The sequence below is a fragment of the Macaca thibetana genome, chromosome 3 (genome assembly GCF_024542745.1).
Source record: "Macaca thibetana thibetana isolate TM-01 chromosome 3, ASM2454274v1, whole genome shotgun sequence".
NCBI lineage: Eukaryota > Metazoa > Chordata > Mammalia > Primates > Cercopithecidae > Macaca > Macaca thibetana.
In genome coordinates this window covers 149685079-149703204 of record NC_065580.1, presented here as the reverse complement: position 1 = coordinate 149703204, position 18126 = coordinate 149685079, and the positions used below count along the sequence as shown (strand labels likewise).

The 18126-nt window shown below is 54.1% G+C and overlaps 1 protein-coding gene across 2 annotated transcripts in view; it reads right to left on the bottom strand.

The window, feature by feature from the left end:
* SDK1 (sidekick cell adhesion molecule 1) overlaps nucleotides 1-18126 on the bottom strand; it is a 978941-nt gene that overhangs the window by 46065 nt on the left and 914750 nt on the right. For both annotated transcript variants that reach the window (XM_050785652.1, XM_050785653.1), the window contains 5 exons: nucleotides 17102-17217; nucleotides 14839-15025; nucleotides 12562-12699; nucleotides 2007-2168; nucleotides 904-1029 (listed from right to left, as the gene is read on the bottom strand). In XM_050785652.1, the coding sequence (XP_050641609.1) occupies nucleotides 904-1029; nucleotides 2007-2168; nucleotides 12562-12699; nucleotides 14839-15025; nucleotides 17102-17217 (729 nt within the window). The remainder of the gene's footprint in view (nucleotides 1-903; nucleotides 1030-2006; nucleotides 2169-12561; nucleotides 12700-14838; nucleotides 15026-17101; nucleotides 17218-18126) is intronic.

Genomic DNA, 18126 nt, shown 5'->3' with positions numbered 1-18126 from the left:
TAATAATCTTTCAAAAGCAATTTGGTGGGGGAGGAGGGAATGAGTGTCCTGACACAGTGACAGAGGTACCTTTGGGGTCTTTCCTCTTGGTCTAACAGCCTCTTTAAATATTAGACTAAAGCAGTTCCGAGCACCGTGGTCCCTCTGGCAGGCAGGGTTTGATGGCTCGCTTCCTGAATAGTGTGCCTGACACATCACATATTTTCACGCTCAGATGTTCATGATTAACTGTGCAACCATCTGAAGGTCATATTGGAGCTGTTCCGTGCTCTCCGTGTTAGGTGATACCCTCTAGCTCCCAGCAGTCATATCCGACGCACCCGATCAGAAACTCATTTCCCAATAATGCCCATCCTCAGTTATTAAAGGCAAATGGAAGGAAGGGTGAAACAAATTCTGCTGGTGAATAGGGCTGGAAATGGATCTTAGACCTCATTTTCGGAAGCCTAAAAAAATGAAGCAAACGATGTGTCGCTTTCGCTGTTAATAAGAATCTTCCTATTATCAGAAACAAGCACGACGCTTTCCATCTCGGCTGCAAACATTTAGAACCCTGACATGAGTCCCTGAAAACACTCACGGATGAGTTCAAAAATGCCTTTTAATGTCCCTAAGTTCTCATTCACCTGTTTCTAGGAATAACCGTTATCATCCTAAGTAAGCGTCCTGGGGCTAAAACATCCCAAATCGAATGCCCTTAAGGTGAACGGCACAGCTGTGACTATGAAAACTGGGGGGAGTTAAGTGAGCCATGAACATCTTCTTTCAGCAAAACTGCCCTGTTGGTCTCAGCTTTGTTGGGGGGAAATGCTGAAAGAGAAAGTGATGGAAGCCCCAGCCACAGTCTTAGAAGCATCGCCGTCAGCTGGACTGAGACCCCGTTTGTGGGGCCTGCCACCCTACCTGAGGGCCGGGCCTCAATGACGTAGCCTGTGGTGGGTGTGTCACCGGAGTGTCCCTCAGTCCACTGCAGTGTCAGTTCAGAGGCGGACTTGGTGACCAGGACATCTCTAGGCGAGCCTGGGGACCCTGCGGGATAAAGAAAAGAGAGGTGAGGCATCAGCCCCGGGGGGCTCACATCCCACTGTGTAAGATTTCACAGTGTAGGTCAGACTGGTCGAGGCTGCAGAGTGTCTGAGCAGGTTACTTAGCCTCACACAGCCGTGGTTTTTCATCTTAAAAACACGGAGGCAAGGCCAGGCGTGGTGGCTCACGCCTGTAATCCCAGCAGTTTGGGAGGCTGAGACAGATGGATCGCTTGAGCCCAGGAGTTTGAGACCAGCCTGGGCAACCTGGCGAAAACCTGTCTCTACAGGATACAAAGAAATTAGCCAGGTGTGGTTATGCACGCCTGTAGCCCAGTTACTTGGGAGGCTGAGGCAGGAGGATCACTTGAGCCCGGGGAGGTTGAGGCTGCAGTGAGCCGTGATCATGCCACGACACTCCAGCCTGGGTGACAGAGTGAGACCCTGTTTCAAAAAACAAACAACAACAACAAAAAAACTGAAGAGGGCCTGAAAGAGCTGGTGCATGCAGGGCGCCCCACACTGTGCCTGGGACTAAGCGGCACTCCCTGAACGCCAGTTCTGCCGCCCACGCCTTCCTGTCTTTAAACAAAGGGCAGAACAGTTGGGTAAGCGGGAAGTTACATGCTTCTTCCCCATGACCTGGAAAACTTTAAAATGTTCTGATTTATTTCAAATGCCAAATTCAGTTATTTTTCTCTTAAGATTTCTCAAAAAAAAAAAAAAAAACAAAAAAAAACTAAAACTTTACATCCTTAGTATTTAAGAATTTGCTCATGGATGTAACAAGTCCACCTGCAAAGTCCATGTTGACACAGGCTTTTGAAGACGTCCATGTTCCCCAGACATCACCGATTTGATGCCAGCTCTCGGCCACCTGCATCTCCTTGCTGAGCATGTAGACTGCTCCCAGCTCAGTGAAGCAGGAGATGGGAGGCTAAGGTTGCAACTGACATCATCTGCCCCTGGAGTCCCACTTACCCTCGGCTGGCCCGGCTGTGACGTTGGCTTGGAGCTCAGGCCCGTAGGTGATGGTCCGCGCTTGGACACGGAAGAAATAGGTCACCCCCTTGGTGAGGTCCCGCACCTTCAGCCAGCGCTGCCAGTTCCCTCTCACTTCCACAGTCACCACCTTGCTCACCCCTGCAGCCGCCAGAGGCAAAGGAAAGAAGGGGGTTCAGCCTGGAGAAGCAACTGTGCACCGTCTGTTCTGTTGCGATAACAAGGAAAGCGGTCCCCGCAGTTTGCTAAGGAAGTATTTCTTACAATTAGAAGGAGTTTACGTGGTGATAATAGCCAATTTTCAGCACAGATAAGTGTAATTAGAGCTTAAGCTTGATAAGTGGGTGCTGACAAAGAAAAGAACTGAGGCTTACAACACAAAAGGGGGAGGCTGCTGTCTCAGGAATGGTGTGAGGGAGGAGCTGGGTGGGGTGGGGGGCGGCGGTCCTGCCAGTCTCCAGGTTGGACACTCCGGGGAACATCCCTTCCCACTTAGCTAAGTTGTGCAAAGACTGCAAGCTTCCGGACACAGTCACGAGGGAGGGGAGTGATAGGGTTTGGCTGTGTCCCCACCCAAATCTCACCTTGAATTGTAATAATCCCCAGGTGTCAAGGGTGGGACCCAGGGGAGATAACTGAATCATGGGGGCAATTTCTCCCATTCTGTTCTTGTGGTAGTGAATAAGTCTCATGAGATCTGGTGGTTTTATAAATGGGAGGTTCCCCGCACACGCTCTCTTGCCTGCCACCATGTCAGACGTGACTTTGCCTCTCCTTTGCCTTCCACTATGATTGTGAGGCCTCCCCAGCCGTGTGGAACTGTGAGTCCATTAAACCTCCTTCCTTTATAAATTAGCCAGTCTCAAGTATGTCTTTATTAGCAGTGTGAGAACAGATTCATACAGGGAGCGTATACAAGACCTAGGAAGATACTCCATCTAGTTAGACCCCACGAGGAGGCTGCAGCCTGCCTGGGTTGGCCAGCTTGTGGCCTACGGGCCTCAAATGAGTCATCAGAACTTTATCTGTGGACCTTGAAGCAAGGATTAAAAAAATTAATTTTTCACTACAAGTATTGATGCCTTGATTTAGAGGACGATGGCAACATAAGAGACAAAAGTACTCAAACCTATGTGACGTTATAAACAAGTGATCGTGCAAAAGTCTTGCTGGTTGTATTACCTAGAAATAGAAAATGGAGAGTTCACATTTTGGGAGAGAGGATAAATACTGAAAATTTCACATATGCAGCATTTTCCAGAAGGAAAAATAAAGTTCTTTGGTTAAACAAGTTTGAAAATGATGCATTAAAAAAAAAAAAAGTTAGACAAGTTCTCTCAACTGTCAGACTTCTCAGAACTTTCAATAGATTTATCTCTACCAGGCAGCTCTTAGAGGAGGATATCAGGATATGGTACTTCCAGGATGGACCGACTGGCAGAGCTCATTTTCCAAGGAGCATCTCTGAGAAGACCTGCCCTCGGTGAGTGGCACCCACCATCCTGGGTCCACCTGCCCAGCCCTGCCCTCCTGCTGTCAGCCCTGAGAAACAGCTGCCCTTGGTGCAGGAGGGCCATGTGCTTCTAGTCAGCACCTGGAATATCCCGGTCACCTCCACTTCAGAAGAGAACAAAGTGCCTTCCTACTACAAAACAGGTCCATCTTTCATCAAAGCAAGTTTCCCTTATCCTAAAAATCTCCAAAATACCTTCTAGCTGGTTCAGTGTTTTCATATTATTCCTTTCATCAAACATGTATTCAGCTAAATCATTTTCTTCCAAATTATTTCAGAGCAATTTTGGCTGCTTTTTTTTTTTTTTTTGAGATGGAGTCTCACTCTGTTGCCCAGGCTGGAGTACAATGGGGCGATCTCAGTTCACTGCAACCTCTGCCTCCTGAGTTCAAGCAATTCTCCTGCCTTAGCCTCATGAGCAGCTGGGATTACAGGTGCATGCCACCATGCTAATTTTTATATTTTTAGTTTCACCATGTTGGCCAGGTTGGTCTTGAACTCCTGACCTCAAGTGATCCGTTCACCTCGGCCTCCCAAAGTGCTGGGATTACAGGCGTGAGCCACCATGCCTGGGGCCAATTTTGGCTACTTTTGAGTGACCCTCCAAATCTGGGTTTTCTAGAGCCTGACTCTGAGCTTCCACTGCTCAGAGAGGTGACGAGGATGACAGTTTGTGCACACAGTGACTGTCATCAGCACACAAACTGGGTCCTGTCCAATGTAAAGTGATTCTAGGAAGCAACTGTTTTTGTTTTGTTTTGTTTTCATTGTTGTTAAAAATGCCTTCCTTCTCCCTGGAGCAAAACCAAACCCATGAACAGATTTTGTAAATTCTATCCCAACAGGAGGCAGAGCCAGGCTGGCCTTCTCCCCATCTCAGGTGTATCAGAATTGTATTTATTTAATCAATTTTTAAACCATGCCCTGCACTACAAAGCCTCAGGGTACAATCCCATAAACCACCACCATTTAAAACATTTTAAAACATGTGAAAATAGCTCTGCCATAAAATCGGATTCTCAAGCACATGGCTCAGTGCTCAAATAGCCTGGTGCTCCGGGTGGCCTGGTGCTCTGGGTGGCCTGGTGCTCCGGTTGGCCTGGTGCTCCGGGTGGCCTGGTGCTCTGGGTGGCCTGGTGTTCTAGGTGACCTGGCACTCTAGGCGTTATGCTGCTCCAGGTGACCTGGTGCTCTAGGAAGCCTGGTGCTCCAGGTGGTGTGGCACTCTGGGTAATGCAGTGCTCTGGGTGGTGTGGCACTCTGGGTGGTGTGGTGCTCTGAGTGGTGTGGTGCTCTGGGTGGTGTGGTGCTCCAGATGGCGTGGTGCTCCAGGTGGTGTGATGCTCCGGGTGGCCTGGTGCAGGTGGTGTGGCACTCTGGGTGATGCAGTGCTCTGGGTGTCGTGGTGCTCCAGATGGTGTGATGCTCCAGGTGGCCTGGCGCTCCAGGTGGCATGACGCTCCAGGTGGTGAGGACGCTCCGGGTGGGGTGGTGCATGTTATGGGTGGTGTGGTGCTCTAGGTGGTGTGATATTGTGGGTGGCGTGATGCTCCAGGTGGTGTGATGCCCTGGGTGGCCTGGTGTTCCAGGTGGTGTGATGTTGTGGGTGGTGTGGTGCTCCAGGTGGCGTGACGCTCTGGGTGGGGTGGTGCTCTGGGTGGTGTGATGCTCCAGGTGGTGTGACGCTGTGGGTGGGGTGGCGCTCTGGGTGGTGTGGTGCTCCAGGTGGCCTGGTGCTCTGGACAATGTGATGCCTCAGGGGTTCCAGGAGTGTTCCCTAGGTGACGGGGACAGCCCTGGGCTCTGCCCAGCACACAGGATGAGCTACGACTGTGTTCCCAGTGGAGTGACTAGAGGAGCTGCTAGTACCGGGTAAATGCTGTGCCCTCTACTTCCCTTGGGCTGACCGGTCAGTGCCTGGCCAGGAGTTTGCAGATGTCTGCCCCAGGCACAGCCCTGGTTCTGGGTGAGGAGGCATGGAAAGAGGTCAGAGGACCCCACAGAGCCCCTACCAGGTGAGATCACCGTTTACTTTGTAACTATCTTTACCACATTTTAAAATATTTTGTCCTCACAATATACTTCAAGTAGCTAGCAATTCACACACACACACACACACACACACACACACACACACACACACAAATATAAACATACGGATCATTTCGTGGCAGTCTTTCTGAAAGAACCACCACGACCACAGCAAGTGAATATAATTCCAGCCCAAATCAAGGACGCCTGATGTTTCACTGCGTTTGCAACCGTTTCTCTGGGACACGCACAGACTCCATGAGCATGTAAAATATTGAAAGTCACAGGGAGGTCGAGTTACCGCTTTTGTGCTTCCCCGTGGGGAATCCTGATACAACAGTGAAGGGGTGAGGGTCCGGATTTTTCAGCGAGTCCCCCATGCAGGCACAGCTGTCTCCTGGGGACCTCGGGGAGGAGCAGACAGGAGTGCAGCCCCTCCAGGTGAGAGCGGGAGCAGCGGCCGTGGGGCGAGGCCAGTCTGGGTGTGGAGGTGCAGGGTGGTAAGGGCTGCACAGTGTGACCTCCATGGGGTGCACGAAGCTGCTCTGCTTTTTCCTAGTCATTGCTTTCTGTTCAACCACCCTGCCCTTGGCCACACTCCATCGTGGGGCGTTGTGGCCCTTTTCACACTATCCCGGCATCCTCCCACATTCAACAGAGAGTTCACTTCCTCCCTTCTCCAGCCCCAGCAGGCCAAGAAGCTCACAAACACCGCAGGCAGAGCAGCCGCCAGGATGAGTGCTTCCTGAACCACCATCCTGCCAAGGCTGACTGTGAAATCTGCAGACTCAGCTGGGAGGAAGAGAGAATGCAGGAACGGGGATGGGAGTGAGTCTGAAGCCCACTGCCTGCTCCCTGTGTGAGGCTGGGCAGGGCATGTGGTCTCTGTGGAGTCCTCAGTTTCTTCCTCTGGTCTGAGGTTGGCAGCGCTTACCTCATAGGCCCACAGTGAGGAGTGGGGCATAGGGAGGATGAGTGGGAGTGCCCAGCGGAGAGTCAGGACCCCAACTCTGACTGTTGTGTAAGAACACATAACAGGTGCTCCGTGATCAGCATGGACTCCTCACTCGCTGTACCTCTCATGCACCAAACCACTCCAGAACCGAGTGACTCAAAACCACCACCACCGAACCAGCTCCTGGTCCCACGGGGCCGTCCTTTGGCCGGGCTGGCCTGCACTGGACTCAGCGTGTGTCTGCGGTCACACAGTGAGTCTCACCGGGGGTTGGCTGGCCCAGGTGGCCCCTCTCTCATGCTGGGCCATGGGTGGCTGTCGCCCCAGAGGCCAGCCCAGGTGTGTTCACATGGTGGCTGGGTTCCAAGGGCAGCAGGAGGACCAGGGTGCCTCCCAGGTGCAAACACGTTTGAATCCACTTGCCTCACAACGGCTGTTGTCCTGCTGGCTAAAGCGAGTCCCATAGCCCAGCGCAGAGTCGGTGTGGGGAGACTCCGCCCACAGGCCCAGACTCAGGAAAAGCGAGCAATGGGCCCCTCCACCTCTGCCTGCTCTACTTTCACCACCCACCAATTGGGAATCTTCATCAGAGGCCACTGCTCCGGCCCCCAGATGAGATACAGGCCGACTCAGTGAGTCTGATCTGCCATCCTCTCTTGGTCCACATTCTTCTTTTGGCGTGTGTGGCTGTGGGATGTGGCTCGTTGGACAGGCCTGCGATTACTGTCTCGGCGAGCCAGGGTTCTGGCCAATACCATCGGGGGAGGCAGGCGAGTGCCAGGGTCCCGAGGTTCTGCTCGCATTCATGGTGAGCCAGGGCCTTCCACCTGGGTGGCGCCAGGGGGGACAGGGTTGCTGAGTCCTGCCCGAGGGAGAAGCCAGGAGGGGTCTGGAACCTACAGCCACACTCAGGCTCATCCCGGCTGGAGTCAGACCACGGGAGATGGTGCCTGCAGCCTGATGGTGTTAGGGCAGGAAAGACCCCGGCGGGGACCCCATGGCTTAGTCAGAGCCAGGTGTCGTGTCTAGAGACAGCTGTACAAGGCCGTTGGGTGGGGGCTGGACGCCTCATGTCACTAGCACCACTGGGCAGCCCATACCTGGATCTGCTGCTTGACTGACGTGAAGGAATCAGAAGTCTAGAACGTGCCCAAGCCCCCAACAAGCCCAAACGTGGGGGGTCTGCATGGCTTGTTCTTCCTGATACCCGGGGAGGTCTGATGAAGCTGTTTCTGCTGAGATCCTGGCTGTCCCTCACCCTGCAGAGCCAAGGAGGAGCCCCGAAGCAGGACAGCGCTGATCCCCTCTCGCTCTAATCTCCCAGCACATTGCCTTGGTTGCAAAGCCAGGAAAATCCAGGCTGAAGGAACCAGCCCTTTGCAACAGACAAAAGAGACAAGGCTGGTGACGGACGGTCTTGTTATTTGTGAAAAGAGGCGAAAATGGGTGTGACTAAAGTGACTCCACCTGTTGTCATCCAGGGGCGTGACAGGTACCACACTCGGCCGTGCAGCCAATGATTTGTCTAGAATATAAAATGCTTTAGTGACTCCTCCTCACGCCCCATCTCTGAAGTTCACCTTCACGTTTACTTTCAGACACACAAGTGCTCCAGACGCTTTCTAATGCACCATGGAGCAGTTTAGGCCTTGGCTCTGGACTCAGAACACCTGGGTTCAAATCCCAACCCTCTTCATCATTTTTGAAATGCAGGCCTTGGGCAAACGTCTCTGTGGCTCTGAGCCCAATCTCTGTGTCTGCAGGAGGAGAAGAAAAGCTGCAGCCACAACGTAGAGCTGTTCTGAGGATCTGGAGATAGCGGATATTAAGTACTTAGCACAGTGCCTGATGGGAGCTCAACCAACATCACTTGTCGCTGTGATTATACCCGGGAGGTGCCTGTGTATAGCGAGAACACAGAATGCCCGTGTGAGCGGGACGTCTAAAAATCTTCTGAATGCTTTCAGTTTCCCAGTGATGCAAACACTGTCATGAAACGAACAAGAAACGGCAACATTGCAAACACAAGGGAAGCCAGGTGTGTCGGGTCTTGTCTCTGGGAGACTGGGCTGGGAGGAAGGTTTGGTAGGAGCCGAGAAGCAATTCTAGGGGAGTAAAAGTACAGAGAGAGGAGCACCCAATGCATCGAGGCCCCTGTGAGAGGAGGGGACCCAACACATCGAGGCCCCTGTGAGAGGAGGGGACCCAACACATCGAGGCCCCTGTGAGAGGAGGGAACCAACACATCGAGGCCCCTGTGAGAGGAGGGAACCAACACATCAAGGCCCCTGTGAGAGGAGGGGAACCTACACATCGAGGCCCCTGTGAGGAGGGGAACCAACGCATCAAGGCCCCTGTGAGAGGAGGGGAGCCAACGCATCGAGGCCCCTGTGAGAGGGGGGAACCAACGCATCGAGGCCCCTGTGAGAGGGGGGAACCAACGCATCGAGGCCCCTGTGAGAGGGGGGAACCAACGCATCGAGGCCCCTGTGAGAGGGGGGAACCAACGCATCGAGGCCCCTGTGAGAGGAGGGGAACCAACGCATCTAGGCCCCTGTGAGAGGAGGGAACCAACGCATTGAGGCCCTTGTGAGAGGAGGGGAACCAATGCATCGAGGCCCCTGTGAGAGGAGGGGACACAATACATCGAGGCCCCTGTGAGAGGAGGGGAACCAACGCATCGAGGCCCCTGTGAGGAGGGGAACCAGCGCATTGAGGCCCCTGTGAGAGGAGGGAACCAGCGCATCGAGGCCCCTGTGAGAGGAGGGGAACCAACGCATCGAGGCCCCTGTGAGAGGAGGGGACACAATACATTGAGGCCCCTGTGAGGGGAGGGAACCAACGCATCAAGGCCCCTGTGTGGTACTTCCGATTGGGTAATGACCCATGGAATGGCCTTGCCTGGAATGAAGTACTTTTTTTTTTTTTGAGACAGAATCTCACTCTGTCACCAGGCTGGAGTGCAGTGGCGCGATCTCAGCTCACTGCAGCCTCCACCTCCTGGGTTCAAGCCATTCTTCTGCCTCAGCCTCCCGAGTAACTGGGACTACAGGCGCATGCCACCATGCCCGGCTAATTTTTGTTTTCTTTTTCCTTTTTTTTTTTTTTTGAGCTGGAGTCTCACTCTGTTGCCCAGGCTGGAGTGCAGTGGCGCGATCTCGGCTCACTGCAACCTCCGCCTCCCAAGATTAAGCAATTCTCTGCCTCAGCCTCTGGAGTAGCTGGGATTACAGGTGCGTGCCACCCACCACGCCTGGCTAATTTTTTGTGTTTTTAGTAGAGACGCAGTTTCACCATCTTGGTCAGGCTGGTCTGGAACTCCTGACCTCGTGATTCACTCGCCTCGGCCTCCCAAAGTGCCGGGATTACAGGCGTGAGCCACTGCGCCCGGCCAGTTTTTGTATTTTTAGTAGAGACAGGGCTTCACCGTGTTGGTGGGGATGGTCTCGATCTCTTGACCTTGTGATCTGCCCACCTCGGCCTCCCAAAGTGCTGGAATTACAGACGTGAGCCACTGCGCCCGGCCCATGAAGTACTTTCTCACAAGACTAAGAGTAGCAGCCCAGGAGAGAAGCCCAGAGGCGCACACCATGGAGTTTCCAGAGAGATTCTGTAAATCCATTAACACAGAAGACTAGGGAGCAGAACCAGTTACTTATTTGAAGAAGAGTGGGAAAACTTGAGCTGTTTTTGATTAGGAAGGACTTATAGGTTAATCAGAACTATGATGCTTTCACAGTCATTTCTCATTTGAATGGTTCTCGTTGGTTATGACCCTTGAAAAGGCATTTGTAACATAGGCTCATGAAACCTGTGTGTATCTCCAAAATTCTGTTTCTCCCTGCGTGACAAGCGAGACCAACGGGCATGCCTGCTTCTGGGCCTCTGCTGTGGGACCTCGAAGGCAGTCTCGTCCAGGCCCCCTGGCTCCCAGGCAGGAGCTGGGTTTCTCGGAAGGTCATGACAGATCCCGGTCGCCCTCGAAGCTACCACACTAAATCCATGTCCCTCCCATGCCCTCTCTGCCGGTTCAAAAACCACGCCCACATCTCACCTGTACTGTTATTTACCAGAGTCCATCGATTGTCTAAGGCGTGATTTTTGTTTTTCTTTCTTTCTTTCTCGGATTTTCACATCTCTGACTTGGGATGCAGCTCCGAATTGATGATACAAAAGTACTGGGCCCTAGTTTATTGGGAGCATTTTTTCTTTCTGAGCACTTCATAAAATAACGATGAATCTTACAGGGGACGGCATCTGAGATTCGGTGAAATAAAAATCTAGTGCTTAAATTTTCTTCATCAAATCAACTCCCTGTTTCATCTAAATGTGCTTATTTTAAAAGGAAACTTTTATCACTGCTTTAAACAGAGCGCCGATATTCTTTGATGTGCTGCTTGTATTTTTTCCTCCCAGACGTTAAATAATCTATAATTTTTACAGTCTGTCTGTGTATATTACAGGGGGAAACTTGCCCTGGGCCGTAAGGCAGAGACAGATGGACTTGTATTTCACCACAGTGTGGTGAGAAAGAAGTGCCCCCCAGACCAGAATCTTTGGTGGACACATTAGTGTCTAGATGGCAGGAGAGAGGGACACAGAAGGCACTGGAATAATACCTGAGCAGGGTGCGCACTGACTCAGCAGGTACAGAGCAACGGCCACGTGCACAGCAGGGCAGAGCCACCTGCCCGCAATCCCCATTCCTCCGCTTCGCAGCCAATATCTCACCAGCTCCACCTTCAACACACATCCCTGATCTGATCCCTCCTCCCCTGCCCCCGCACCGTTCCCCTTCTCGCCGCTCTCCTGTAGGATGATGCTACAGCCCCGGCCAGCCTCCTCACTCCCTGGTCTACAGAATCTCTGCCACCCATTCTCCTCTGAGCCACCTGCATTCCACCTTCCGTTTTCACCTGTCACTCATTGTCAAGCCCCTGTCATTGCCTCTCTCAGACTCCTCTGTGTAGGAAACACCTTCCCTGCTCTTCTCTGGAGGCTGTTTCTGGCAGATCTATGAAGTGTGGAGATGATCGATAGCTTCTTTCCATCGTGGCACTGAGACGGGGGATTCGGCCTGAGGGATCCCGGTCTTGGGGAGGTCTGGTCCTCCTGCTTCACTCTCCAGTGGGATATGCCATAGCCCCACGTGCTGTGGCCTGCAGTGTCTGCAACCCACTCACCAAGCTCCAGCCACTGGCACCACCCGAGCTCTGCCCACCGTGGGCCCCTGGATTGGCGGATCCTCCCGTTGGAAGACCTTCCCCGGGATTCTTGTGTGTCTGGGCCCTTGTCACTCCGGTCTCTTCCCTAAGCCTCTCGTGTTAGCCCTCCTCTCTTTCCTTCAGAGCATTGATCACGCTCGGGCTGTTGTTTGCTGGTTTAATTACCTGTGTGTTACCTCTGCCCTGGACGCAGGAAAGCCAGGGTCCTGATAAACAAGCCAGTCAAGATCCTCGCTTTCCCGGGTCCTTCGATTCCAGGATCTGGAGCAGGTCTTGGCTTTTCCAGCATCTAGAATGGGAGCTTCATAGATGTCCGCTGAGGGGACGGATGAGTGAGGGGAGCACCAGGACACTGTCTAAGACATGGGGACGTCAGCGTCCCTCCTAGGATGCTGAGGGTAGCCGAAGGCCCGTGTTGCGGGGCGTGGCTTCAAGCGGAACCTTGGGTGGTCTCAGTCAGCGACCACAGGACAAACATCTCGGGAGGAACAGGAGAGGAACGTCTTGGGTGTGACAGAGACAGGATCAAGAGCGTACATGACACGGCTCCATCGGGAGAGCGCCGTTCTGGTCTCAGAACACAGAGGTCTGGTCTTGGCTCAGCTTTTCCTCACAGGTCTCTGCTGGCGAGTCTCCACTCCCCACGCACTCAGCTCTGGCCCCTTCCAGCTCAGATTCCAAAACCCCCCACTTCAGGCGCCAGAAGGCTCCTGGCCCGCAGAGGTGGTCAGGCGCAGCTCAGTGTGTAGACTGTGGAGGGCTGGGCACTGGCGTGGCCCAGGCTCCTATCTCCCCAACCCCGGGTCTTACCTTGCACAGGGGCCAAGGGCTCGTACACCACCCGATAGCCCTGCAGGATGCCATTGGCCGCCGCAGGCTCGCCCCAGGAGACGTTGAGCGTGGTGGAGGTTATTTCTGAGAACGCCAGAAAGCTGGGGGCCCCAGGGGCTGGGAGAATAGAACACAAAGTGACTTTTACGGAGGCTCCTTTATAGATCATATACATACATGTCTGTGCCTCCGTATAGAATAAAAAATGTTATTACATGTTATTTTCAACTCAGTAAAAGCCTAAATGCCATAAAATGAAAAGATTTATTGATCACCTCAGAACTTCCGAGGATCAATCAGAAACGCAGACCCTCCCGAGAAGCGCAGAGAAAATGACAGTGTTTAAACACAAAGAGGCTTGAGAGACAAAACGGCAGAGGCATAAAAATGAATAATAGATGGAAACAGAAAATGAAACGCAGAGAGCTCCATTTTCTAGCAACTGCTGGAGGATTCCAGAGGCTCTAGTCCTGCTCTTTGCGGGAGAGACGGAGCTCTGTGAGGGATGAAGCTTCTCTTGACCCCTCCTCGCCTCTCCCTCAGAGGCCTGGGGGTTTTGGAGGACGCCCCCTGCTCCTGCACGTGAAATTGCCCACGAGACTCTCCCAACTCTGAGTGTCCCCCTGGATCTGGAGGAGGGAGGCAGCTGGTGGAAACATGTAGCACTACAGAAGGTCAGGTGTGGCCGGGCACAGTGGCTCACGCCTGTAATCCCAGCACTCTGGGAGGCCGAGGCGGGCGGATCACGAGGTCAGGAGATCGAGACCATCCTGGCTAACACGGTGAAACCCCGTCTCTACCAAAATTACAAAAACTTAGCCGGGCGTGGTGGTGGGCGCCTGTAGTCCCAGCCACTTGGGAGGCTGAGGCAAGAGAATGGTGTGAACCTGGGAGGCGGAGCTTGCAGCGAGCCGAGATCACACCACTGCACTCCAGCCTGGGCGACAGAGCGAGACTCTGTCTCAACAAAAAGAGAGAGAGAGAGAAAGAAAGAAAGAAAGAAAAAAAAGAAGGTCAGGTGCGTGGCCAGGGTGATGTGGAACCTGCTGGCAGCTCCCCCTCTGCCTGGGCGCCGTGTAAGGTGGGCGTGTACTGGGGCCGCCCCTACCCGATGGCCTAGATGGGGACCTACTCTTCTCACCCCGGTGCCCCTCGCTGCTCAGAAGTGCCTGTGAAGTGGCACCCACCCTGCTCCCTCTCTGCCCTCCCTCCAGTCTCTGGATCCCGTAGCTACGACCAGCCAGGCCGGCAGTGCTCAACATAGCCCTGCCCCATCTCTGCCCACAGGTCTGCCCTCGTCCTTCCAGCTCAGATGCAGGCACTGGATGAAGCCAAAGGAAGTGGTCCTTGCAACCTGGTTGTGGTCAGCACGTGGGAGTACGATGCCGAGGGGCCCTGATTGCTGGAGTCCTTTGTCTGTGGGTTGGCTGAGCCCACGGGATGTCGGAAGGGCCTGAGCCCTACGTCTCTGCCCACGGCTCCCAGACCTCACTCTCCCGGTCTCTCAGACTTCCAGAATCCTACAGAGGGCCTTGGAGAGCTCCCTAGAGCCGAAGGCCAAGCAGCTTCAAAGCATCCTCCACCTGCTAGGAAACTGAGATGTGCTTGGAAGAGGGGTCTGCTGAGAACAGGCGCTGCGCCCTGTGCGTGGAGATGAGGCCAGAGCAGCGCGGCGCCTGTCCGAGCCCTCAGGACTGCCCTGCGGCATGCACGTAGTGAGCAGTCTCCAGGGGTGGTCTGTGGCCCTGAGACCCAGGGGAACACCTGTCGCTGTGGCCAGTCTCCAGGGGTGGTCTGTGGCCCTGAGACCCAGGGGAACACCTGTCGCTGTGGCCTGACTTTGCTGCCTGAGGAGACCCCCCACCCCAGGGATCTGGACACGCTATCAGGCAACCCTGATGAGAAGTTCCCCTCCCTGGAGGAACTGGAATGGACGCTGTTAGTTATGAACAAGGCCTCACTGCAGACTCAAAGCCCTTCCTCCCCTCTGAATCTCCAGGGCTCTGGAAAAAAACACGTATTGCTCCAACCCACCTAACATGTATTTAGTGCCACTGTGTAACCAGTCTGAGGCCAGGCACAGGGAGAACAAATGAGCCAAACCCAGTGCTGCCCATCCAGACACTCCCAGCTACACAAAAGGTGTTGCCTTCTGCCTGGGTGGGCCAGGAACCACTGTGTGAGGGGACCTGAGCTGGCGCTCTCAAAACACGTGTCCAAGGAGGCCTGCCCAAAGGAAACCCGCCTTCCTCCTACCTGCCTGGTGGGTGCGCCCCTGCCGGGGGTCACTCCTGGGCCCATCTCCAGCGGCGTTGAAGGCTGATATGCTGACCAGGTACTCGGTATGGCTGGTCAGGTTCTTCAGCCTCACCACGGGCTCGGGGAGGAACAGGACCTTCATTTTCTCCGTGTCGTTCTGGTTGTCTGCCTCCCAGTAGTAAATCTGTTAGGAAGAGCAAGAGGTTGGGGTGGCCCCTGGGGAAGCCTTCCAGGAAGGGAGGCCACTGAGTGTAAGGTCAGAGTGAGGGGGTGAGCTGAGTTCTGGGGCGAGCTGTGCCTGGGTGGGAAGGTGGAAAGGCTCTCTCCTGGAGGAATCAGGGAGAAGCTGAGGCTACTGTGCACCGACGGGGACCCCTGGCTGCTAATATTGTTTGGGAGATGCTGTTTAGCATTTTCCTGATGTTCATCTAGGGTTTGAGCACTGCCTCATTAAACAAAGCGCTGCTGAAGATGAGGTCTGAGGACGGAAGGGAAACTTCCTTTCGGCTGCCAATGACGTGCCTTTCCTTGCAGACCTAGCTCTGTCAGTGTTTTGATTTTTGGCCTCTCCCTCTCCCCCATCTTCTGGAGAGAAGGGAAGCCATCCCGTGTCCACCCTGTGCTCTGAGCTGTGGAGAGAACAAAGCCCCCAACTCCTACAACGTGTTCCCACATTTTGTTCAGAGCCGACATTTAAGTTTTCCTCAATATGGCAACATACTTTGGAGATTACAGCAATCAAAAACAACAGGCAGGAGAACCATGTTGGGCTCAGGGCTGCTGGGAAGGCCTCATTCCTCTGGGGTGCCATTTCCTCTTGTCTAGCTTTTATGTGCTTGTAGTTGAACTTGATGCCCAAGCACAAAGGTTTAAAGAGGTTGCCAGAATTGCTTCCCTAGACAGCTGGCCGGAAACCACCGCTGCCTCCGGCCAGTGCCAGCCAGGCTGCCTAAAGACAACACCAATCAGAAGACCTACCTTGGCTCTGTGGGTCTAAACCACGGCCAGGCTGTTAGAGCGGCTTGCCCGTGTGAAAAGGCAGCACGGAGGCTTCGGGGCGGCAGCCTGGAGCGCCCCGGGGCTGGCACGCCTGCCTCGCACACCCGCCTGCCTCGCTCCTGCTGGGCAGGCCCTGGCAGGTGAGCGTCACTCATTTCCACCTGCAGGATGCAGCGGGCTTCTGCTCACTGAACTGACCGTCTAAGATCTTCTGCTCGCCCAGGCCTTGCTGACTTGAGATCAATATCCAAGTTCAATGTCTTTATCATTAAGGAAATTAGAAAACATATTTTGGACATACATAAATAGCGCCATGCCTCCAAGCTCATGGGGCTCTCCATTAGCTCATTCATCACTGAAACAGCCCTGCCATGGAGGAAGGTATTAATTTTCATAACACACCTGCAAAAATCATCTTTAAATGGACATTTAATTGGTCTCTTAGTCATTAGGGGAGGCTAGCCCACAGAATCTGATGACTGATCGACTTGGACCCCCGCAGAACAGACAGGGAAATTCATTCCGGAGAAGGATGGGGGCGTTTTCAGGGCACAGACCCGGGATGCTTAGGGGCCCTGCACTCTCCACAAAGGCCAGGCCTCAGGGATGGGATGCCACTAGGCGCTTCCTGACCCCTGGATAACCCAGCCCTACATAACGATTCCTCATTCGAGGCTCTCCTGTTACGGCCTGCTGCCTTTCTTTCTCCCCATCTCTAGACCCTCCAGTGATTATGGGCGGTTCTCGAAACGGGGTTCCCAGGGACCTCACATCTGGGACTTTGTGAGGAATGCGATTGGCGGGCCCCACCCTGGACCGACTGAATCAAGGGACTCGCTCAGTGTCCAACTGTGACCCAAGGGCCTGTCTGGGATGGGGAATCTGGTCTCTTCCAGGCGCCCTGTGTTCTTTTATTGTCAGCCAGTGTACTGGGGGCTCCAGAATGGGCCCAGGAAACGGAAGGATTCCCCAGCCACCCCATGCGCCCAGAGTGGGGAGAAGCTGCTGGATGAACAAGGGCCCCCAACCTGGGTTGTTTTGTGGTGGGCACAGCCAGCCGCACAGTGAGCCTGCTCCCCCGTGATGCCTTCCACCCACAAGCAGCTGTGACCACAGCTAAGAGGCCAGGTCCAGCCAAGCTCCCACGCTTGGGCCCCAGCTCTCCAGGCGGAGCGCCTGCAGGGTCTGCTGCTGACAAAGCAGTGGGCAGGTTGGGGTGCGCCACTGAGCCGGGGGAGGCAACCGCACGGGAGGGCCTTGCCTTGTAGCCTTGGATGTTCCCATTCTGGCTCTCCGGGGGCGGTGGGTCCCATGTGACCTCCAGCTGGCTGGCCGTGAGCGGGGTCACCTGCACGTTCTGCGGGGCCATGGCCGGGGCTGAGGAAAGAGCAACATGGAGAGAAGCTGAGATGTTCATTCTGAGCCGGCCCGGACCCTCGCCCACACACCCACGGGGCTCACGCATGCCCTAGTTCCGCTGGGAACCACGTGAGAGATTCTGCCCTGGGCCGCCACCCTGGCTTAGGAGGCCTTGGACAGTTATGTCCTGGGATCCATGGCTCTGTGTCCCTGCCAAGAGCTCTCAGCTCTTTTTTGCCAGGGAAGACCGCAAATCCTTCCCATATGATGTTCTTAAATGCATACAATAAAATATATAGAATTGCACAGAAAAATGATTATACCGAGATACAGTTAGCAGAGTATTTGAAACCAAAGGTATGAGATCGTAATCCACGTGCTTCTTGGTTAATACATGACCAGGCTTAGGGGCTGGTCTGATGGCTGCTGTGAGATCAAAGCATTGATGGGTGAGGATGTTAACTTGAAGTCCCAGCAATGCCTGGGACGTGACAGGGTCACCGTGGCTCTGTCGGCGAGGGAGTCACAGGACTCCTGACTGCTGTGGTTTTTGTCACTGATATTCCTGATTGAGATTAGAGAAAAGATAGCTGTGTTGCCATGACAGGTTCAGGCATCCCTGGCTATGAAGACCCCATCTAGATGAAGTTCGTCCAGACACACAGAGTTGTCCCTACAAGAGGGACAGGGAGCTCCGATGTCTGAGAACATGGCTGCACCTTGCTCTCTGAGGCCAGCTCTGGCTTCAAATTCTGAGGATCCAGTCTTCACCTCTAGCCCCCTCGCTCCCCCTGGGGAGGAGCTCACTAGGGTATCCTCTGCGTCTGCAGGGCTACATGGTGCATGCAAACCAAAGGACACACGAGGATGGTGTGGCCGCGCCTCCGCACCTCACCACACCGCCATTAGGGGTGTGGCCGCGCCTCC